The sequence below is a fragment of the Argiope bruennichi genome, chromosome 9, assembly GCF_947563725.1.
Source record: "Argiope bruennichi chromosome 9, qqArgBrue1.1, whole genome shotgun sequence".
Lineage (NCBI taxonomy): Eukaryota > Metazoa > Arthropoda > Arachnida > Araneae > Araneidae > Argiope > Argiope bruennichi.
In genome coordinates, this window is record NC_079159.1 from 54182033 (window position 1) to 54207904 (window position 25872).

Sequence of the window (25872 nt, forward strand, 5' to 3'; positions counted from 1 at the left end):
ATTATAATTTATAATAACAGAATTAAAAATGCAATCGTATTATTCATGGCAATTAGAAGAAATGCAAGTTTTATTTTCCTTGGTATAATTATTAAATTTCTGCCGATAAGACATAAAATTATTTAGAATATGAAATTAAATAATAGTTTTGTGCTTAGATTGTTTATTGAATTTATTGTTACTTTCAATGTTTTGGATTCTTTATATAGTTAAATTCATTATATTCTGAAATTTAATTTCATGCACTTCTGTTTAAATTCGATACTAAATTCTGTTACAATTTAAGTCGAGAAAAAAATTTAAATAACTGTTTTAAAGGCAATAATTTTGTTAACCATAAGGAGAATATATATATTTCTTTAATGTGTCATATCGAAAATTGGTACTACAATCAGTTTAGACTATTGACGTTTTAAAAGTCGTTAAAAGTTAAAAACGTTAGAAAAGTCGTTTTAAAATTAATTATTTCAGTACAATTGGTTTAATATAATGTGCTGAAAATAGTTCCTTACATTTTTTAGTAATACCTAAACTTCTGTTTGAAAGTAAAATATCTATAAAGTATCTTTTGCTTCTGCTTATTTATTTATGTTGATGCATTTTCTTATTGTAAACGCTTCAGTCAAGGACTTTTATTGTCTTGTGATGCGTTAATATATGCGGAAAGTGATTCTATCGGATGTCACTGCACCCCTTGAAGAATCCAAATTATTTGACTGGATTCATTTGCAACCGTCGGCGAAAAAAGACCTCTTATTTATTTTTTTGCCTGCAAAGAAACATGCACTGATAGGATCAACATTTCTACTTGTTCATCAGCCTTTGACCAGGGCAAGGTTTTGAACTTTGCCTTCGAATGTTGCGAGTACTATTTCTGGGCTGATGCTGCGATTCTGGTTTGTAAAAGTTTTGAATTTGTTTATAACCAGAAATGTTAGTAAAAGCCCTGCATTTCGTAATGCCAGACCTGTCACGGAGGAATTGCTTATTATTCATGAATTATTGTTTTTGCCGAAGTAAATGATGCATATCTGAGTTGATTCAGTGGGAGATTCGCGTGAAGATTAAAAAGACACTTTTTGTTTATACTTTTCTGTATAAAAAAAAGTAGCAGATATACTTAAAAAAATTAAATTCTCAAATAATAAATTTTAATGAATTATAATGTGCCTTGTAGGTCTTTTATTTTTAAGCTTTCATTTTAATATTTATTTTCAACGCTTATCAATATATTGTGAAATTTGCATGAAAATCTTTAAAGGCTAGCGCCTATTTACCTGTTTTAAAGACATGCTAGTTGGATAGCACCATAAAAATAAAACCTTGAGGATTCAGGATTAACAGCATGCATATTTAAATCTTTATTAATTTCTATAGGTTTACTTGTTCATTCGCATAATTAATCACCTTAAAAAATCAAAGTGCTTGAAGAAATATTTGTCATGCCATAGCAGCATCAGTGCAAAAGTATTTAGCAAAAAAGTAGATTTTGCTTTCTCATCTCCAGTATGATCTAATTCATCGATTATTTTAAAATATTCGATATACTTTGATAACACTGTGCCGTCTGCTCGTCTGTTTGGAATTCTTTTGTTTGGCGCCGGTAGGACTCCTGTTGTTGGCGGTTTTTCGAGATCATAATTTTCATTTTCATAAAATAAAGAAAATGAAAGAATAATTGTAAAAATTCATAAAATTATTAAAAATACGCCTGACACCGGTGTGGTGCCATTGGCATTTGCCCGAAGTTTTCGTATGATACCAATGCTGTGCCATCGGATGACATAGTGTTAATAGTAATTATAATAAATATTTTGAGTTTTGTAAACAAAATGAGTTCCCGAGTTTTACCTTCTGTCAGGTAAGATTTATAGTTTTGCTTGTGTGGTGAACCACCAGTTCTGTTACAGAAGAATTTGATAAGCTCTTGTTATCAGTAAAGACCTTTGTCCGTGCTTTGGTGTAATCAAATTGAAATACAATGCTTATCTTCTAGCGTGTCGGTTTATCAGTAAACTCTGGCGAAAAATTTTCTCATGTTATCACCGAATTTCGTCCCCTTTCATAAAACCGTTAAACTGGCTGGCTGTTAGATAAAGTGGGAAAAAAGCATTTGATTTTAATGTTTCGAAATTGAGTACTGATAAAATTATTTGTTTGAAAAAAGAATGTGACCGTCAATTAGACGTAGTCAAAGACTAGAGTATTGTTGCGATATTAACGACATTGCAATTTTCTTAACTTGCTAATTTTAATTTTTGATTTTTTTTTCTTTCTGATATTGAAGGAAGACATCTAAATTGTTCCTATTTAGTGAGATGTCATTTGTTTGTGAAATGTTCTGTCTTCGTTTTTGAATTTTCATTTTATTTGAAAATCTGTTTCTTTACCCGTTTCCGAATGCAGCGAACAAATTTTAAAATTTTATTATTCTCTTATTATTATCATATTAATTACTTCATCTTGGATACAACAGTCTGATAATCAAGAATCTTTAATCCAAATAAGTCAAGAATAAAAAGAAATAGATCTAATAAGTTAACAGTTGAGAGATGTGATGTTAAAAAAGTGTTAACTTTGTTATATACTTTTGTTCTTTAATCCTGGTAATGAATTGCATTATGAATGAAAATAAGTTTGCATTTTAAAATGCGTGGAATTTTAGTATATTTTAAATAAACTGATTATATTTTGCTGTAGTTAAAACACTAAGGAACTCTGCAACCAGGTTTCTTTTTTAAATAATTACGTACAAAGTTGCCATGGCACAGGGAATTTAAAAATCGTCTATAAAACAGAGCAAATGCAAGGAATTTTGAAATTTTTCTTAAAAATTGGGAAAGTACAGGGAATTTTAAATTTGTTTTTTTCATCTGAAAAAACAGTCTTTAACATTGCAAGTCTGTAAGAACGTCGCCATATCTCTAAAAACTAAACAACATTTACAACTTGTAAACCGCGGGGGCTTGTCCCTTTTCTACTCAGTTAATTCCCTATTTTATCGTAGACCAATCTAATTTATAAGAATAATACCGATATTGGAATAGTGACTAAAACTATTTGAATGCTAATGGAAACTTCTGAAACTGAAAAAAAGGCAAATTTTATTTTAGGGTTTTATATTTATAAAGAATACTATAAAAGAATTTTTTGAATATATAACAAAAAATATTGATATTTCAAAACTGCATTTTGTTTAAGTCCACGTTTATTGAAAAACTGTACCGTATCATGTGAAAAACGAGTGGTTGATTTGTTTCAACTTCTTTATTAATTCAATTTCCTCTTTATATTCAGAACCTTCAAGGATCCAGTATGAAATTTTCTTGAAGAAATTAAAAAGTGAATACAAATAACAGCTTGTTCATTTAATGGAGAAATTCGTCTTGATGATTTCTATTTTGATATTTTGAATCCTAAGATTGTATGATTTTTTAGAAGTTATAAAAATAAATCTTCTGTGGTCACATGGCAGTGTGGTTATGGAAAATAATTTAGTATCAACAAGGATATGCTTGTTGAAACTCTGAAAGAAGATTCTTTGATTGATTTAAGAACTATGATGCCATAAATTTTCATGGAGGATTTGATACAAAATTAGCTCATGTCAGGAGTTATGACGCTCTAGAAAAGTAAGAAAAAAATTTGGGGAGAGGACAAAATAAAGTCAACAAATGCAAAGTAACTTTGCAAATTAAATTGTTGCAAAAAAGAAAAAAATGTAATTAGTCACTGAATAATCTGCAAGGATAGTGGAAATTTATGCTCAAATATTTCTCTATTGGGGAAAAAAAAAAAAAAGCTTTGTAATTTTTTAAAGTAAAAATCTGTTAAAATAACTACCATAGTACAAATTTTTTGAGTTTTATTTGAACGGTGTCCTTTATTTTGCATGCCTTTAAATTAAAACACGAAGAAGTGATCGGCAACTTTTTTCCCCCTTAACTTGTGAATTCGTTTTGCTGAACACCTGGCAATAGTAAAGAGGCTTATTTTTTCAGTATAGAAGTATTACCTTTTTAAGGTACTATTGTTGCTTATAACGTTGAATTGTTATTTACTTACCGTTGCCTTTTCCATTAATAAAAACTAAGATGTATTGTTATTCTTATGTTGATTTAATTAGCACATGAGTGTAGTTTGCGTGTTTCCTCTTATACGGTTTATACGTACACAGAATCTCCCCCCCCCAGATTTTAGTGGTAATATGGTAATTCTGTATATAGTGATTTCGAAAATCGTTGACTAAATAAAGTTGAATCTTTTAAATTCGTATAAGGTCTGATAAATGTGTAATTATATACAAATTATAAAAAACGTTATATATTTGTAGTAATTTTGTTTTTGATTTTGATAGAACATTGCTTTACTCTAGTTGTGATTTATTTCAGTATTAAAAAGTCTTAACAATGTTAATATTCTATGGTGTGCCGTTGACGTTGAATTTATAAAACGGTTGTAATCTTTTATAAAACGGCACTATAATGCTAGCTGAGGGATTTTTTTTAACAGCAGTCACATTAGAGGAAAAATTGAATTAAAAGCTGCAAGCAGTATTTTTTATGCACTTAAAATCTGGACATTTTTTTTAACTTGACATAAATTCAATTATGCAATTTAATTCGAGTATTTTAAATTAACGAAATAGTATTGTGAATGTACAGTTAAAATTAGTAAATTATCTCATTTGAAAGGAGATTCAGTGTGGAGTAGTCTGTTAAATCTCTTAAGCAACGCATATTCAGAGATTTTATGCTTAGTTAAAGCTGTACGTATATTTGCGCTAGTTTAAAAACTTCCTTGTTGTTAAAATAAATGATGTAGCAATATTTTTAAAGATATATAATATTTGCCAGAAAAAAAAAATTTAGCATCCTTGTCATAAGTCGGGTTCAGTTGTTTTTTCTAGATTTGTTTGGAAAAATTTCTGTATTCAGTTCAGGCATAAGTAGTGAATGCCGAAAGTTTAAAAATGAATTAAGGAGAAATTATATTACATTCAGTCGCAGAATCTAAAAGGAAAAAGACAGTTGCTTCTACCATGTTTCTAATGAAGACAATTGCTTCTACCATGATCTTTTTTTAATTTTGGTATAGAAACTTCCGCTCTCTGTGATTCTTTTCCCCTAACCTATGTTGCATACTTTTTTTTCTCAAATTTCAAGAATTGTGTTAAATAATTCATTTTTTTATGATCTTTTATTTATTTTGAGGAAAACAGTAAATCAAATTTTTTTAAAGAATTGCATTGAATATACGTTGCCATTTATTTCGTATTAAGTTTCTTCACATTTTCGCTAGAATTACCTTAATAAATGAATAGAAGAAAGAAAATAATAGATGTGTGCCATATAAATGGATGAGCTATCCCTCGTTGCCAAGGCAACGTATCTGTATCAAAGCCTAGATTATCGATTGCTTGGTCCCGCATCGATCATTTTCTTCCTACGTTTCCGCTATTGGTAGCAACGCTGGGCAGATAAGATGGTACGCGTAGTAGATGTGCTATTGAATTCTTTTCCCTATCTGGTTGGATAATTTAGATGCCTTGTGCGGATCCCACTTTTAAGGTTAGACTTGGATTGAACCTCTAGTATTTCTGTTATTTAGCATGTTGTCCCTCACCCCTTCCCCCTACCCTTGAAACATACAAAATAGAAACACTTATGCCTTTCCATTTAATGTATTGATTAAAAAAAAAATTTATTGGAGATCAGATAATTGAATGTGTGTTTGAAAACAATTATGTTAATTTGGATGTTGTCCTGTTTAAGACTTTAAATATGTATTTAAATATAGCTTTTCTGATATGTAGATATCATAACGTAACCTTGATGATTAACAATATTTTGTTATAATAAGTTTATTCCATTACTTTCTTCATTTCTTTTTGCAGCCATATTTCAGCTTTTAATTATATTCTCTTTAAAAGGCTTAGAAAAGTAACAAACTTTTCGCGAGTTTGATTATTCTGGTCTTTTCTCAGAAGTAGAAAAAGAAAAAAAGGAACCCTGCATTATTAGATTTAAGTTTATATTCGTATTTGTTATAAAAAAAGTTCTTTATACTTTCAAAAGGTTTTTTTTTTTTTTTTTTTTTAAATTAAACTCTCAGCAGAATCACTGCTAATTGAATTGATTTCTAAAATCATAAAAAAATAAACATTCATCAGATGGTGATTTTTTTTTTAATGTAAATATAATTATTCTTTTGGTGAAGCTGTGTGGTGTTTTATTAGAATCCATACTAGTTTTCTTCGTTTTAGATTTAACCAGAGTTCGCAGATACGTTTATTATTCCCATTCACATCATAGAACCCATTCACATGTTAGAACCAAAACAGACATTTTTATTGCCCAGTAATAATATCATGGTGAAATGTCTAATGTATTTAGAATATCTAATTAAAAAAAGGAAACCTTGTGATAGAAGAAAGATCACTAAAAGTTTAATAATGATTTTAGCCGCTCACATTGTACATATTAAATAGCTTTACTGTATCACATATCATACTTAGTGACCATTACAGAATTTAAAATATAATGTTAAATTTCAACTAATAGTAATGAAGTATGTGTGTGTAAATGTATTGGTGCTGTATAGGCAGACCGTTTGACGTGGAGCAGCCAAACTTGGTACATACAGTGGAACCAATTTTTTTTCATAGGAATTCATTTAAAATAGGATAGCGCTTTCCACTTCGAAAAAATACTCAAACGAATTTATAATGTAATTTAATATACATGTGTTTTTCTTAAAGAAAATTGTCCAAGGCCATTTACCTATGGCAACACTTCAAAATTTGGCGAAAATGACTCGCAGAATTATCCGTAAATGAATTTGCGGCACTCGGCGACTCCTAATATGTCAGCGTGATCCTTCTCAACATATGATGCAGTAATTTCATATGTTTTCAATATCTTATTTCATTCGATTAAGTCTGTTTCTTCCACTTCTGAACAAATCTTTTACGCAGCTTTTACCTGTGACACAGAAAGCAGCTTTAAAATAATTCTATAGTTCTGATTGCGTCCTTACATCAGCACATCGATTTCGTTGTTATCCAACTCCAGTGCCATAATCTTGGTCAGGGACACAATTTCGTCGGTTAAGGCTCCACAAGCACCTGCTTAAACCTCTCAGATTCTCATTCCACAATGCTATCTGGCCAAAGTTTCTTCGTTGTAGAGAATGAATTCTCTTCAAACAAGCAAGCCCTCAACACAGACTAATACAAACCAATCTAGCATTTGACGTCCTACTCGTTTTGCAAACATTTCTCGTGAAGCGAGTCTCTTTTTTTACATTTTGTTTTGCTCATAATGTCGAATCTCGTTCTGAGAGAGGTTTATTTAGCGAGGTTTGACTATATTTACATTGGTGACTGACTGTAAATGTGCATCTCGGAGCGATTTAAAAAAAAAGAAATTAAATTGGAATTTTAAGTTATTAAAAATTAAGGGAAATTATGAAGTTTTTCTGTTATAAATTAAAATATTTCTGCACTAAAATGATTCCTATATCATCTTAAAAGATGATATATTATACATTTTCAATAACGTTATTTTAACATCGGTGCAAATTTTTCCTGAATTTTGGTTATTTTTTAAAAAATATTTAATTTTTAATAAGTGATTAAATTGTTACCATGAGATTCAAACTGTTTTCATTGTTTCTTCAAATTTTTAATCGTGTGATTTTCTTCCTTTGTTGAAAGCTATAAAAAAAAAGATTCTATTTAATATGTTTATAGTTTACAAAATTAATGAAATTAGTTACGACCCGCAAAAATTATGAGATGGATAGACTTCTAATAGCATTCTGATGTGATGGGACTGATCTTCATTAGAAAGGTTAATGTACAATGAACAGAACATATGTTATACAATTAAACTAATATAATTTCAGTGGTTGGCAATTTGACAGAAGCATGGACATAAGTTATATCTACATGATTTAACTAAAATTAAATGTAACCAACATCCCCAGAGTTTGAGTTTGCCAAAGGCGCCTAATATCAAATAATTTGGGGGGGGGGGAATCACTTGGAAGCAAATTGATTCCCTAGGTGTCCTTAATGCTCTTATATGGATTTAATCAACAAACAGCAAATATCTGTTATAGATTATGTCATATAATTAGGTTGCTAAAATAATTCTTATGTTCGTGAGTTGCATAGGTATGAACAAAGAATTTCGGGCAAGCGAAATATTTGTTAATATTTAGGAACGTTTTAGAATTTGATAGCGGGGGGGGGGGACGGAATTAATTGCACATTTCAGTGCCATACTAAAATATTGCTGTTTCAATTTAAAATTGTTCGAATAAGAAAAAGATTTGATGTATTCCAGAATTAATAATTTTACTGTATCTGTAGTGGCTTATTTTGTGGTGCTTAATTATGATAGATATAATATCGATAATGATAGTTTATAATGATTTTATGTACATCAATTCATTTTATAATATAATTATATTTAAATCTATAAATCTTAATTTCCGCTTATAGCATTTAACAGTGTTGCAAGTTTGTTTTTTAATATTTAATAAGTCTATTTTGGTTTCAAAGGAATAATTAGTTTGTGAATATAGATTTGATAAATATAATTCTAAATTTTAATGAATAATTGGTTTGTAGTTAAATGCAGTTATTTCTAACAAAGAAAATTATTTAGATTAAATAAACTGTTTTTTTCGAAATATAAAATATTGAATGATTTTTGTCAATTATTATTTTTAAGAAGAAATGAAATATTTATGGGTTGTACAATCATCTAGAATTTATCTTCCGTTGTACAAGATAAACATAAAAATTAAATGAAATAAAATTTTAAAAAAATTGAAATACTCTATTTTTCAGATTTTATAAGAGTTAAAATTTCTAAATAAGTAAACGAAATTCACATTTTAAATGTAAATTCAATTACTCTATAAAAATAAGATTATTTCCTCTGTAAAAATATTATTCATCATACCGTGTGTCTGTCAAGTTTCAACAGACGGAGAAACAACGTTTATGTGCAGAGTGTGTTAACGCGCCTGCGTATGAGAGAAGATCTGAATGTCTGGTTCGGTTCGAAATTTCTTAGTGTCATTTCTGAACATCTGGCCGAAGCAGCAAAACAGTTGCGTTGAACTTACCCTGCTTTGGAGGTGTCGTCATGCACGTTTCTTTACAGCTTGCTACTCGTGGCTGGTTGGAATGGTGCATTATGGGTCTGATCGACTGAATTCTCCAGGAAACGTTTGCTCGGCACCTGGCTGTGTATCGCTTAGTTACTTCTAGTTGTTGAACTGCTTTTCACGTAGCGTTTGTTCACTTCAGGGTATACGTTTTTGGATGTTTATCTCGGTAGGTTTAATGTTATTAATTATTGGATATCGACAGCTTCGAATTCCCCTGATAAGATTGTGATCGCAGATCTTTCGCGTTAGATTTTGAATATACTCAAGATGAAAAATCGTGTCTTCGCGGAAGATGAAAAATAAGAGCCGGTTTCAGAAAAGATTTCATATTGTGGTCGATTGATTTCAAGTCTTGAGAGAAATATGATTTGAGATGAATTACATAAAAATATGATAATTAAACCTTTTAAAAATAAAAGTATATACAATATAAAGGAACAAAATTGATCTTAAATAATTATAATTGTAAATCCAGTGTCACATGGAATACAATTAAAATTTTTCCCATATGGACTAGATTCATTTTAATAAGTGATTTTATTTGAATAAAATAGTCATACGTTTTAAATGTTGTCTTGGACCTTAATTTACGTTAATTATTTCAGATTTCTCAACTTACTCCTCTGTTGTTTACATTCAATGCTGTTACTTTTTACTAAGTTTAAGAAAGTTAAATTGTGGCAGTTGTTTCTTCTTGTGAATAATAAAGTGCGGTCAGCCATTATTTTTAATTCGTATAATTTTTTATATGTTCCATTAATGTATATCACTGACTTTTTTAGTGCTATATTGATTCTGTGAATTTCAAATATGTTATAAATTTCAAATATATTATTTTTTAGTATTTTGATGTTGCTATTGATTACATTTTACTATCATGTATTCTAAGTGTTAATTAATAATGAATTAGTAATGTTAATTGGATTTGCAAAGCAAGTTCAATTAGCACTGAAGAGTTTCGAAAATTTTGTGGGAAATGAATATTGTTATTTTTGAAAAGTATTCGAACTGGTCACCAATAAATCGGAGGAGAGTTATTTATGTATTTTTTTTTTTTTGTTGTTGTTGTTGAAGAAATGGAATTATCAGGTTTACCCTTCATCTGTTATACTATAAATATTGTCTAATAAAAAGGGGTAGTAGATTTTTATGCCATGAACCAATAAAACAGTTGGTAATTAATATTCAGTCTTGGGTTTACATGAAATAATTCAAAATCATTAATTTGTTCAGTATAACAGAAATTAAAAAAATAAAATAAAAATTAACAAGTATTTTATGTATAATCACATAAATTTTTAATGTGTATATAAACACCCGATTTTACCTCCGAAAGTAATATTAATTATATAAACACCCGATTTTACCTCCGAAAGTAATATTAATAAATTCCTAACACTTTTTGAATGTTTTTAAAAAAATTTATTTAAAGAGGGGGACATGTATACTGAATGAATTTTAATGATTTAAATATCTATTTTGTATGCCCTAATAAATACCTGATCATTTAATTTTATGTAATTACAAATATCAGTAATTATTTTGAAAATATTCTTATATGATGTCTAAAAGATAAACAGATTTAAATTCAAATTAATGAGAGTTTTTAAATTCTTTCTTCAAAGTGTTTTATGTTAAAATATTTCTTTAAGCTGCTTGGAAAAATTTCGATAGCACTGTCGTTTATTTTATTAACCCTGATTCAACTAACTCTGCTGATAAAAGAGCAACTTGTTTGTTCTGATTCTATTGTCTATGATAAGATTAATCCGGCAACTGTAAGTAGAAAACTTCGTTTATTGCATAAGCTTTAGATATTTAATTTTCAGTTGTAAATCATAATAAGATTTATTTTACTTTCCGTTGAATAATTTTTTAATATCTATATAATTGAAAGCTCACAGTTCTTATTTATTGTGTGCGCAAACGACGATATTTTTAACCATAGTATCTATTAATAAATTCAGTGTGCATGGTATATATTATGCTTATTATTTAATGGGCTAAGCGATAATTGGTTAAATCCATTGAATGTGTAAAATGTATTTGAGTAAATGCTATAGAGAGCAGCAGAGATTTTCCATGATACAGATTCCACCGAGTTATTCCGATTGTGCGTGATATAGCCAAACGAGAGTCATACTGCGCAGGTCTCCACGGGTTGTTAGAATTCCAGGATCGATTGAGGAGGGTGCGGGGCTGACGTTAATCAATCAATTTCTCTTACTCAACCTCATCCACCGCCCACGCAGTTGGAATGGCACATGCACGCTTTCGACTAGGCAAGTAAACGGTTATCCATCGACTAGACCATTTCAACTCAAATCTGCTGTTTCGAAGAGTTTTGTGCATAGATTCAGCTACTTTATCAGAGAGTACAGTTAATTCCGTTCTAACTCCGAATTATTTATAGCAATTGGATTAAATTGAGGCAATTCTTGCGTTGCTCTAGTCTAGTTTATGGTTATTTATATTACTACAACCTTGGAAATGGAGTCGAATGATGGATTTGACAGATTGTAAACTAAATATTAGAATGTTTTACAGTCTATTATTAGCATTTATTTTAATGGAGAGAGGTAAGAATGGAGCAGGCCTTATCATCGAGGCATGGAAATTTTAAATTGCTGTCATATTTAAATTTAAAAAAAAATTGGACTTATGTGCATGAATTTTATTCGTTATTGATGCAAAGATTAACCATGAAGGACTGGCCAGCTGCACACTTTCATGTTTATTTGATAAAATGCAGATATGCATTTACTCCTCGTAATTTTCCTTGTTTAATTTTTTTTATTTATTATTTTTTTCATTGAATAGATACCATTTCCGTTTCGAATAACCTGTTCGTGGAATCGTCTGCTTTTCTTTTTCTTTTGTTCCCGAAGACAATAATATGCAGTCATGCGAGGTGAGGCGAACCGTGCAATCCGTTTGAAAGACTCATACGAATAAAAATAGGAGGAACAAAAGATGCTATTTCTTTTAAAACTTGTGTGGAAATTTCGAAGCTTGTGCGAGCTTCAGCTCCTTTCAGTTGTACTTCATTTTGCGGTTTATTTTTTATTTATTTTAAACCACAGGTATATTATCATTTGGTTGCCATTTGTCTACTCTTTGATGCAACTTGTCGTAATTATTACTAAAACCATGGAAATTCTTACAGTATCGAATAGTCTCAATCTTTTTCGCACTGGACGAACAAGAAATGTCTATATCAAAATTGGCAAATTCTATTCGTTTTTTTCTGATGCAAAATAATCTGGTTAAGAAATCTTTTTTTCTGTGCTATCTATTTGTAACATATTATTTTGTTGCAGTATTTCAATGTAGTTAATTTGATATTGCAATAGGATTTTCGCCTTTGTTAGATATTTTAAGTAACATTAAACCTATCACGGACAGTCAAAGGGCCTTTTTCTAATAGCAGATATAATGTGTCGATACATTTAGTTTTAAATACTCCAAATTATTGTTTCTAAAATTTTAAGGAATGTTAAGTGTTAGTCGATGTTGAGTGCAATTTTATATTGTAATCTTTCAAATTAATACACACATATATATATCTCCTATTAAATAAGATTTTATATTATATAAAATCATTGAAACTGGACAGGAAATATAACGGGCACGTATATGAATGGAAATTCAAACAAAAACATGTTAGCGTATTTGATTGTAATTCTGTGAATATCGTACATTGTTTGAAGTTTTAAATGAGCAATGCACTTTTTTTGTTTTTGTTTTGATATATTTTTTTCTTTTAATCAGGAAATTTTGCCATTGAAACAATGGTTTGTCTGATTAAATAATATCACGACGCTTGATCCTGACTTCCTGGTTCACTAATTAATATGTGCTTCACAATTACGCCGTGATTATTCATATTCACATTAAGGAATTACTTGAAAATATTACGAAATTTAATCCTTCGTAAGAAATCCAATGTTCACGTCTTATCGTCCACTTTTTCTGTTCCATATCTAAAGGAAACAGTTAGCAATTATTATTCTAAACAAAATATCATACAATACTGAACTCGGAGGTGAGGAGTGCACTTATTTTCCTCATTATTAAAGTTTGTAAAATTTACTGTTATGTTTTTGAAAGAAATTGAAAAGGAAGTAATTTTATATAGAAAAATAAGTTATTTGAAATTTTAACAAATTTTGGGAATTGTTTTTTTTTTTTTAAATTCTGGTTTAAATTAATTAAAAATACCGTTCTTAATGTTTCTATTTTCTTACATTATTTCAAATTCTCAATCATTTTGTTAACGCCTATAGCAGAAATAAATGTTATTAAACTCTTTTGGTAAAGAATTAAATGTATTTGAAACAAAAACACTTCTTTGGATTTGAAAATGTGCTGTACAGTATGTTCGACTAAATATTATCCACGGCTTATTTCTAGTTCAATAAATCGCATCATTTCGGTGTCTTCCCTGTTTAAAGATTAGAGAATATAATGCATTTAAAACATTGTACACAAATTTTAAAATTTTTTTATTCATCTTTGCGAACATTTCCTTGTTTCATATCCATTCATTAATTCGCCTTGTTTCTTAGGGAGTTGAGACCAGTCTTTCAAGTTTAAACTTTGCACATGACTGTTAACTGTTAATTAATATTAGCTATTAGTAGTTAAAATGTATTATGATTAGTAGTAACAATTTATTTTCAATTTGAAATAAGTAAATCTTGAAAATGTTTTTAATTCATATGAGGTCTGTTTGGTAATTTCTTAAATTGTATATTCCCATCCTAGATGTTGGTATTTTTGTAGGAATCAATATAAAAGGAAATAAGATATTTATTGAAATCATTTTATACTAACTTACAAATCTATCTAAAGGATGCTTATTTATATTCTTTCTGTGTAATTGGAAAGTATACCTAAGTTGAATATTCTGAAAAAAATAGTATTTAATTTTTTTTGTCATTTTTTTTTCAGATATCTAAATTATTTATTTTCTAATCCCCCTCCCCCATTTCTTATACTTTTTGTGTAAGAAGAGCTAGTTTTCTCGGAATGGTGAGATTTAAATGAAGGGCATAGGATGCAATTTATCAACATGGTTATAATAAATACGAAAGTCGATAAGCAGAATAAATTACTTGCACATTTAATGATAATAATAAAAATATGTAGCAGTAATAATATTGATGACCTTTCAGTTTCATATGAATATGTGTTTCCGAAAATATGTGGCCACTTTTTCAAATTAAAACAGTTGGCTTAATTTTTTTTTTATAGTGCTCAAATTATCTGATCCGTGCCGAAAGATTTAATATAAAAAGTGGTTTTCGAAATGAAGATGACTAATCTAACGAAATATTTTAAAAATAGCACTGTTTGTTTAAGAGCAGAGCAATAATATTTTATAGCAATATTCTGCATTTCCGGGCTGGTTATGGTTGGAAAATTTGTTTATAATTAGCGTGTTTGAAATCTACTTTTAAAATGGTAAATGAATAGGGGGATTTTTTTCCTTGGTCTCGCATTTTCGTTTTAAAAACAAAACAAAACAAAACTGCTTATTGAGTGTGGAGAATATAAGACGTTTTGTTTTAATGTATTATTTATGATCCAAATTCTCTTATTTTATCATAGATTTTCATGATTCATACATTTCAACTTACACCGAGAACTTGGATTAGTTTTGTTATATTGACATCTTAATTATCAAGTTTCTTCTGTAATTTATCATTAAACCTTTTCTTCCATACTTAATATAATGGGTATACTAGAAATAGGTTCATCTGATTAGGTGTGGGTTCAATGTGACCAGACAGTTCAGTATGAGTTCAGGCAGTTCTAGTTTGAATTAGATTTTGGAATTTGCTTGCAGTTGCTATCATAGTCGCTGAATAAATAGGAATTAATTACATTGGATGATACCATTTTTTGTGTTTGTGTTGTGTTTTTTGTCTGTTCGTTTCCAGAGAAATATCAGTTAATGAATTATCTAAGGGCTGTTGGTAATTAATTGTTCACTTGATTAACTATTTTTACCATAATAACATCATGCAAAGAATTACAGCAAATTGATGCAAAGAATTACAGCATAATCAGCATTTTGAATTACAACATACATTAAGTCAAGAGTAGAGTACACATTTAGATTTGATTAAAGAATGTTATAAGATTCTGGTCACTTGTCCATTCACTGAAACAATCTCGAAAGTGAGATAATTCTTGTTTACTTGCACAATTTTGACTATGGTATCTTAAGTAAGCGAAAGACGATTGGAGCAGCTCTTTAAATATATTGTGAATATTTGAAATATCGATTGGTCAGAGTCAAATGTAGCGACCACTTAAGTTAGAGAGTAAATGTTAACGCAGTGTTTTCCCATCTGCAAGCATCGTGGAGTACTTTGAGTGAGTATTTCATGGAAAGCAGTTATTACATTTCCGTATCTTTATTATGTTGATGTTTATTCGTATGCTTGTTGATCTGAATTCGTATAAATTATCTTATGCCATTTAGTGTCGTTTTATTATTGGAAATTAACCGTTATAAATCACGATTGTAGTATAGAAATTATAGAAAAATATTTGTATAATAAAATAATTAAGTCAAAAGCGGTATTGATTCAACAATGTGTTTTAAAAATTGTGAAAACTCATTCGAAGAATATAATACAAGAAAACATAAAGGTCACATAATTTAAGATGCATTCTCATCGGTTTCGATGATGCAAATTATCTTAATAAATTTATGTTGTATATTTAGTTTTATTGAAGTAGATCAACTTTTAATATAGAGCATGTATAGTAACTCATAAATTTTTGTGTGTTGTAAATATAACTTGTTTTTACTCTAAGATTGTGTCTATCATCGCAATTTAGATTCAAATTTACAAATATTGTATATAAACTTTGTTTTCTGGACGCTTAATCTGCAAATGGTTCATGTTCATCATTTCAAGAAATGACGTAAATTGGCCACTTCATAAATAAAACTCATTTATTGCGACTCTTAAGAAATCTTGAATTATCCTTGCCCGCGAATTCTTCATAAAACGGCAAAGGAAAAAAAATAACCTGATGTACCGCATCGAATTCTAGACCCGGCCATGCTATTCAAGTGTTTTGTTCCCCTGTCCATTGATCATGCCTGCATGTGTATATGCAGTGCAATCTGAATAAGTAACAAAAAAAAGAAAGGGGAAAAAAAAGAAGGGCTGGGCAAATGGTTGCGCAGGTTTCACTAGGCGGAGCCTAGAGCGTTCGCCCTGTGTTCCTATTGGCTGGCAGTCGGAGATAAACAGAGGCCCAGTGAGGGCAATGATCAACTGATTCTCTTTCGAGCGAGCGCATGATTTGTAGAGGTGACCTTTACGCTACCAGGAGAAACTGCTTGATATTTTTTATTTGCCTGCAGTGTGACCGGGAGTGAGCAGCCGATCAGCAATTTTAGGCAATGCACGCAATGGATGATGGTTCTTATAAGAAAGGGCCTTTTAGTATTTCTCCGACTTTTATTGGTTGGGATTTTTCTTCTTCTCTGTACGTATTCTATATCCCGGATTTACTATAGAGGGAAGCGCGAGAAAGAATCGTTGAAAATGGTCGATTGTCTGCACCTGTACTGAATAGAAATTCTTGTCCTTCCTGATAATCGTTGGATATTCAGAATCAAGTTATACACATTTAAGATTTTGAATTTTTTTAACTTTGAAATTCTTTATAGAACAAATAATTTATTTTATCAGTTTGTCGAATATTCCTCGTTTGTCACATTACCTTTATGACAATGATTTTAAAACCTTATCTCGAAAAATCGTAATTCTTTGAAGAATCATATAGTAGAAAAAAAAATTATATGGAATGACTATTATCCAATCATATTAATCTGAAATAGCACTCTTTTTATTATTTTTTTGGTGGAACTATATTTACATTAATTCTCGAGATGGGTTATTTTGTTATTTGAATAAAAAACGAATTAATGATTGGGATGACAATCAAACTCTCAATAAAGTCATGCTAAAAATTTTTCATGATTGCCAATTGATATTATAATCTACAATCATGCCATTTAGGAGTATAATAATAGACTTTAAAGGGAGGTTTAAAATTTAAAAATCTTGTATTTGTGATTGTAGAAAAGATTTAATGCGGAAAAGAAACAGATTTGATAAAACATCTGGCGATATTTTCTTATTGTTCTATAATTTTAAAGAAAAATAATAGAAATTACGGAAATAATAAGGAATTATATTTTAAGGAATTTATAATAATGTTATATCATAATTTATATTTTGAAACATTTCTTTTCACAATTGTCGAAAGGCATTTCGAGATGAATTAAAATATAATTGAGAATTGTGCTGTGAAAGTATTTTTTAAGAACATAGAACTTGAGATATTACAAATCTTAATTTACCTTTCCATGATATTTTTCAATTCAGTATTCACAAGTTTTAAAATTATTTTCGAGACTACTTTTCGAAATGTTCTCGAATTCAATTTCTTTAAAATAGAAATTGAACGCAGTAGCGTAATATATAATTCTCTCTTGAGATTTGTACCAGTTGGAGACGGCGAGGGAAAGTTCCAAACGCATGGCATAGGAAACTAATCAACCACCAGTTTTTCTCAGCGGCGTATCAGGTTATTCCAGTTGTAAAAACAGTTCAAGGTGCAACTTACTAATCACCAGACTGGATTTCTCTTTTTTCCCCCGTCTTTTCAAACTTGAATATTTGCCAAAAGCATAACTAGTATTTCGAGCAATACTTCTTCAGCACTATTTTCTGAATAAATGAATTTAGAACGAAGCTGTATTTTTACATTTTCTTACAGGCCTGGTTGAAAAGAATTTTTCCCAAGCGAGATCTCTAGTTTTGCTTATCTATTCTTGGGATAAACTCAAATATATATTTTCTTTAAAGATTTGTTGTAACGTAGTCACACGTAATAGTTTCTAAATTTTTCTAAAATATCTCAATTGTAATTTTTATCCTTATGCCATAAAATTAAAACTTATTTTGATAGGTCCTTAACATCCAAGCTTCGCAAAGCGACGAATATATTAGAATTTAGAGATTTGGTTTCATTGAACATGTAATTAGTATTCATGTAGAGGAATATATAGTATCTAAGTATAACGTAGCAAACTCCCCCCCCCTTTTTTTTCGATTTTTATATTTTGGCATTCTAATCAGTGCATATTTTTCAATATGTGCGCTATTTTTACATTTACGTGAAATTTGTTTCTTTCTGTGAGTATTCATGAATCCAAATACTTTAAGAAGGGCGTGTCTGTAACGTAAAAAATAAGTTATGGAATACGCACTGTATCTAAGTGGAATTCTTTAATTTATATTTTTAATTAAAAAATACACTGGATTTTTTGATAATAAATTGATGTGCTTGTTCGTTTTTTCATTATAATAATTTTGTCTGCGTAGAAAAGGGGGGGGGCACACATATGGAGAATTTTCCGTTGTGAATAATTAAAATTTATTTTTAGAACTGGTGATTTTTTGAATAATATAAAAACAATTTTGCTAATTCAAAAATTGTTAAAAGTTTTGTTAAATTTTAATTAATTTTGTAAATATTAATAATTATTCTTAAAAATGTGAAGCTTTTCGCAGTCAGGATTGTGATGTTATTAAATTCTAGTCGAGCTCGTTTTTTCATCGTATAGGTGAAATTTTGACTTATGTATGTGAAATAAATAATATTGAATAAAATATTAAGGGATTTCTAATTTTCCCCCCAACAAATAATAAGCAATATTAATAATTGCTATAGGGGTTATCATCTGGAATTCAACTGAAAAATAATTCTCATCACTACGTCGCAAAGATAAACGCGAGAACTTGCCTGTGGCGTGATTTATTAAATAACATCGGAAACTCCTCTTGTCCTTGAACACTCCCGTTCCTCCCTCTCCCCTATCTTCCTAATGTTGATTGGAGGAAACTACCATATATGTTTCAGAAATATTTACAAATTTTACGACGATACCCTAGATATTAGATTGTAAAAAACGTTACTTACGCATTTGAAGAATATATAGCATCGATACGCAGTTTACTATTCACCAGTTTCAAATCGATTGACATGGAATTTTTTGAAAATGTATTGCCTGTTATAAATTCTTTATGTAATAAGCAATCGTTAATGATCTTTTTAATTGAGAGAAAATGTGTTTTAATTTAATAAAAAATGATCAACTTTCTTGATATTACTGAATATCTTTCGGTTGCTTATTTTAAAATCATAAACAGCCATTCGTTGTGATTAGTGAAATATTACTTACGCGAATAGAATCCAAGAAGTTTTTTTTTCAAGTTTTGTTCTTGCCAAAAGTTTCAAGTGTAGTGATAAAAGCACTGTCACTGTAGTCCAAATGGTAGAAATCGGATTCATCGGCAATAAATGATTTAGATTAGTGTAACATAAATATTTCTGAACCAGCACATCGTTATGATCACTTAACTACGCCTCAAAATAGCATGGAGAACAGCAAAATTTGTCCTGATAAAAAAAAAAAAAATGGAATGAAACTGATACTGTTATGATTAATCTAAAATTTAGAGATGTATTTATTGCAGTGTACATTTTATTTATCGAATTATAGTATTTTATGAATACTATAATTCGCCATTTCTCTGTGGCATAGGATTTCCTTAAGTGAAGAAAGTTTTTTGTCTGTTGTTGATGAGAGTTAAACATGTTTTTAAGATATTTTTGAATTGAAACAATTCATGATTTATAAATGCTTGCGTCATTTATAATTTTGCAGATGCGTGGCCAAAAAAGAATACACATTTTGAATGAACTTCTTATTTATTTAACTACGAAAGGCATAATTTGTACACGGGGAGAAGCAATGACAAAAAGGCAATGTTTGTTTACTTCGCGACACAAGAGCAAAGTGTGAGAAGTTTCTGCCTTAGTAATTTTAGTCAGAGGGATAATTTTAGGGATTTTTTTTATACACGTATTGATTTAGGAAAGGGAATCTTGGGTATCTTTGAAAGGAATGCGTTTGTGGTAGAAATTTTTATCCCTTCACTCGGATGCAGTTGAGAAACTGCAATGATCATTAACTTTTTAGAGCACATAACATGTTAGAAATTTTTAAATATGAAACTGGGATTTGGATTACGAAAAAAGAAAATTTTAAAATAAAGTGATATGGGGAAATTTAAGATAAAAGAACAATAAACTAAGATTTAAATTAAGAGGTGTCATTACATATGTAATATTTAGATACATTTCATATACATATATTATTATTAATCATGAAATGGTTTCTGAAAATAAGAGTTTACTGATCTCTGATCAAGAACTGTTCTATACATTTCATGCACTATTTTAATATCGTATTTTGAATTAAGGACTAACTCGGCCAATAGACACCGAAAATGTATGTGTAAATTTTATTTTGATGTAAACTGCGTATATTTCGAAGGTTTCACCTATTGAAAGAAATTTCACTCTCTTTTTGAAATGACTAATATTCAAATCGTAGAAATAGTTCAATGAAATTGTATTGAATTATATACTTTAATATGGAATGAATGCATAACTGTCATTTTATTTTTTTAAATTATTGGGCGGCTCATCTAAAACATACTACAGTGTTTGCATTCTATTATTTGGCGGGAAAGGTGGTGAAGTTGTAACGTCGGTTTTCCTTATTTAAAAAAAAAAAAGTTGTTAAACTGAGAAGTGAAATTAATTAGGAAAACTATAGGCATTAAAAATGCAGTGAGCTGTTGAATGTTGAGGTAGAAGAGCTTAAACTTCAAAAAATATTTACTTTTTTCCCCAATTGAAATATAATTTTTATAAACCCTGCATTATTTCACAGAAAGGAATGCCTGGTAGAAATTTTTTTATCGTTATCTACATAATTTTTGAAAATTAAAAATGTCTGTCAGGCAGAAAAATGTTTAATATGCATATTTCGACAAAGTTAAGTTTTCTGAGAATAATAAGACATCGAATTGAAATTTCATGAAGTAATTTTTCATTTATTACACGTATTTAAATGGAATTAAATTTTTTATTGAGATTGAAAAAAAAAATGTTTTTTCCATATTTACATTTGTTTTGTATTATTTACGTTTGTTTGCCTGCCCAATTGAAGTACCCTTAGAGAGAGTTTGTTTATTTATTGTATAGGTGTTTTTTGATAGTACAAATTTAAAGTTTCTCACAAATAAATAACTTTTATTTAATCGTGGAAAAACAGATATTGTAACTCTTCCATCTTCCTTGCGCTTGATTTGTCATGTCCGATATTCAGGAGCAGATATATGTTTCTTGTAATTATATATTTTGGTACTTCTCGTGACAATTCGACTAGATAGAAGATTGGATTTATTGTTTATTTATTTGACAAGGGTTGGAAAATTTAATTCGGGATGAGATCTGACATAAAGGTAGTACATAGAATGTTCATCTATTAAAATATTAAAGCGAAGTAGAGAGCGATTTTTTACTAAATGGCTCTCAAATATTCAGCTTAGCTTATATACTATAGTCTGTGTATTTTCTGTAGGCGGTTCAAGGTCACATTTTCTACCGCGTAACTGGCTCTAGACAACCAATAACGGGGTAGAAAATGTGACTTTGAAACGTCTACAGAAAATGCACAACTAGTAATTTGACTAATATATAAACTATGTACTAGCTATATCCCATCTCTGAGAGTCCTACAGTGCACTCTGTTAGGCATTTGCTTAGTATCCCGAGGTTAGAGTTCGATCCTTTATCATTTTAATTTTTCCGGAATTATTTCAAATTAACTGTTTTCAAATAGATACAATTAATATGTTATTCATATTTTAGTTAAACATTCATTCATACAATACCTGAATTATAATTATTATTCAATTTTAAAAAAATATTTTAAAGTTATATTAAAATTTATTTGAAAACTCAGACATAAATATAATTTTAGTTGTGATCAATATTATTTATAATTATATCTGAAATAAATTTATTCAATAATTCTAGATATTTATTCTACATCTTAAAATTTGCTCATCTGTGAACATTGTTTCATAAGAAATTGAACCTGAGGATTCTGATACAATCCATTATTTTTACTTAGCCAATCCTTGATTGTCATAATTATATTTTAAAATTGATACATCACTGTATAATAATAACAACGTGACTTCATCTTCAATCACTGATACACAAGTATTATCTGTATTCATAAACATTTCCGCTTCAGAAAATTTTAAATTGCATTATATTGAATCAATTAAAGAACAGCATGAGAGTTTCTAATCGCAGCAAAATTCTGGAAGGTATTGGCAGGTTTTTCTCTAGAACTTGTTAGTTTCTAGAACATTAGAAATTTTGAAAAGAATTTATTCAATTCTTGTAGAATCTTCTTGCCGAAGAATTTCAAAGTATAGCTTAATTTATAAACACTTACATCATTTATCTCATTCCGTTCGTTATATCGAAAACTTTCCGCTTTATGCTCTTGCATTTCGGTAAAATGTTCTTCGTTTATATTCTGATTCGTATGGTTTTTATTAAATTTTTGGACCCTCTGCTGAAGCATTCGATTATTTAACATCTGCTTTCTACCGTTTGCGTAAATAGTTAGTAAATTAACTGTTCTCTCTTTAATTTTTGAAAAAATATTTTTTATAGAGTTCGAATAAATAAAATAATAATTTCATGTTCGAATTAATAATTTCATGTTAATTATTAAAATATGTCGTTTAGTTTTTTGAATATTTCATTGTATATTCATTACCATATTTCATTATTTTTGCAATTTTTGTTTTAATAAACTTGTTTTTGGTATCATTTTGTAAATGAAAAATGCAGCCAAATAACTCGGTTATTGCTAACATAAGTCTCTATGAATCATAGGCCAAAAATGAGTTTCCTTAATTATCTTGTTTCTTATAAATGAATTGCGAATAAATTTGTTAAAAAATATCAGATATGTTACCTAACGGTTGTTCTCTTGTATATGTTCATTGTGGATTCTGAAGCACTATCAATTCATTGTGGATTCTGAAGCACTATCAAATGTTATTATTCGAAGATAGTGTCACATCATAAATCAATAATGATTTTTGAACAACACTCTTATAACATTACATATTTCATGCAAAGAAAAAATTAATTTGTTTCGTCTTTTTTAAAACTTTTTTTTTAAAATTTAATCATTGTAGGCATTTGTACTTTCATATAATCGATAAGTGAAATTTTAATAATTACTAAATGCTAATATGGAAGTACTGTGAAGTTTTCCATCAGATACTTCATAGTTAACCATTCTTTTGTATAATGTCTCTATTGCAGAGACATTAAAAATATCAGAAGTTAAAGTGAAGTTAGAAGAAGTTAGTGAAATAATTTATAATTTGATATTTGAAATCATATATTTCCATTTCGTTCTTGCATTGTTTTCGATTGTTTGCGTTTTTTCCAAATTTTACTTTTAGCGCTGGTTAAAGGCATGTTTTTAGCAAGTGTTTTTTTATGTATATTATTTTTGTACTATTAGTCTTTAATATATTGCGAAGTTCTTTAAAAATATTCTGTAATCTTGTAATCAATAATATCTTATAAAAGACAGATACAATTTGTGAGAATAGTATTCTAATTAACACTTGTATAAATATTATTCAAATTTGTATCCTTGAATATTCGAAGACTATTTTTTTTTCTTCTTATCTTCTACTAAGTTATTAGAGTCTAAAAAATCATAATAATTTCTTATTTCACAGCATTTTAAAAATACTCTTAAAATAAAGCTCTCTTCTTCCTACTTTTTGATTTTAAAAATACGATTAATTTAATAGCACGTGAAATTCTCAGTCACTGACAAATGCTTTTTACTTTTTTTTTTTCCCCCGTCAGAACTCTTTACAGTTGCTTTTGGAAGACTGATAACTGAAAAGGAAATTTTTTTCTTCAATAAAATCAAAATTCTAATTAGTCGAAAATCTAATCAAGAAGCACAAGATTTTGGAATTACTGTATATCAAGAACTAAATGAAAAATCGTCTTCAAAAATTTTATTTTTTTTCAACTCGAAAATAATCTGAGTTATAAAAGCTATTTCAAGGGATACTTACTCATTTCTGATCGATAACTTCTGAAATTCGGTTATGGCAGAAGCTGATGTACATATGCGTGAATCGTATATTGCTTTTAATTTTCAAAAATCCATCATACTTTTGAAAGAAAAAATTCTTGGAGAATATTTTTTCTTCTATGCCATGTCCGGTAATGTTTTTAAAGAACGATTTACTTTTCCCAAATTTCTGACAAAATGATATAGCAGATGGAAGAGATTTTCTCATTATTTTATATTTGTCATTATCATATAAGTACATATGCCAATAATAATTTTTTGTATGTAAGTATTCAATCATTTTGGATTTCCCTATCATATATGAGAATTTTATGCTTGGATAGTAGATATAGAGAAAGGTTTGTTCTTTATTTCCAATGTCTTAAGTAAAATACTAGAATTGCTCGTTGGTGTTTCAGGTATGGTAAAGTCCAGAGTGTGAAAATTCTACCCCAAAAGGAAGAAGAAAGTGGATTCTGCGCAACAGTTGCATTCATTGATATCAAGTCAGCTTCCAAGGCACACAATGCGGATAACAAAATCGACGATCGGACTTTAAAAACAGACTATTATCAACCTCCTGCTTCTAGCACATCATCTTCGGCCATTTACATCCACGAGAGAGATGATGCTCTAGTGCGACCGGCACCAGCGCCCTATACTGCCGGTCGCACACCACGTTATGGGTAAGTTCGAAGTACCTGTTTTGTCTTGTATCTTTCTGTTTCCTATCATTCCAGTTTTTCTTAAAATAACAGTTGTCTTAATCCATGCTTCCGTTTTCGCTTAACAATAATCAATCTTTCTTGTTCGCTAAAATAGTCCTTTCCTTCCCTTTTGCACAGTCGACCTTCGATATCACTTCACTAGAAGGAAACCAGGTATACTTTTAGTATTTTGTTATGATTACGATCCATGGTATAAAACACGATTTGAGAACAATTTAATTAAGGGAAGAGAGGAAATAGGGGTGGAGGAATTCCTTAATAATTTGAGAGATATAAAGATAATATTATATATATTTCGCTTAAACAGGGCGATAGGTTAATAAGTAGAAGACATTGAGTTTTGTTTTTTGCTGTTTTTGTTAACCGAAAAAAAAGTTAAAATTTGGCTATAAAGAAACGGATCTTGCTGTCTCTAATCTATTGAGCATTCGTGCAAATATATCGCGGTGTAAAAATTTTATGTTTATTGGAAATACTCCCCTACATCTGTGTTTGGCATCGATATTTTGTTATAAGTATAATAAGTGTATAAAATATTTACTGTTCATACTATAATGGATTAACAAAAAGGGAAGACAGATTCTTCAGAATTCAAACTTCTGCTGGTAATTTATATCATCAGATTACAAAAATTGAAATTTTTAATTAGTACCCAAGTTTTTTTTAATCATATTTAATAAAATATTCTTGACACACTGAGATTTTAAACGGAAAGAAAAGTCTTGTGATCAAAATTTATGAACCCATGAATCTTGAAATTCTATTATGCCAGTCCAATGAATGAGCCACATCGAAAAAGTGCTGTGCGCGGTCGACGGATCTTCCATCTAAGCGGCCTCTAGAAATGGTTTTAAATATAGAGAGTTGCTT

The 25872-nt window shown here is 29.2% G+C and overlaps 1 protein-coding gene across 3 annotated transcripts in view; it reads left to right on the plus strand.

Annotated features, from left to right (window-relative positions):
* The window catches only part of LOC129983808 (protein split ends-like), a 146671-nt gene that overhangs the window by 20010 nt on the left and 100789 nt on the right, over positions 1 to 25872 (plus strand). For all 3 annotated transcript variants that reach the window (XM_056093449.1, XM_056093447.1, XM_056093450.1), the window contains one exon: positions 24694 to 24960. In XM_056093449.1, coding sequence (XP_055949424.1) covers positions 24694 to 24960 — 267 coding nt within the window. The remainder of the gene's footprint in view (positions 1 to 24693; positions 24961 to 25872) is intronic.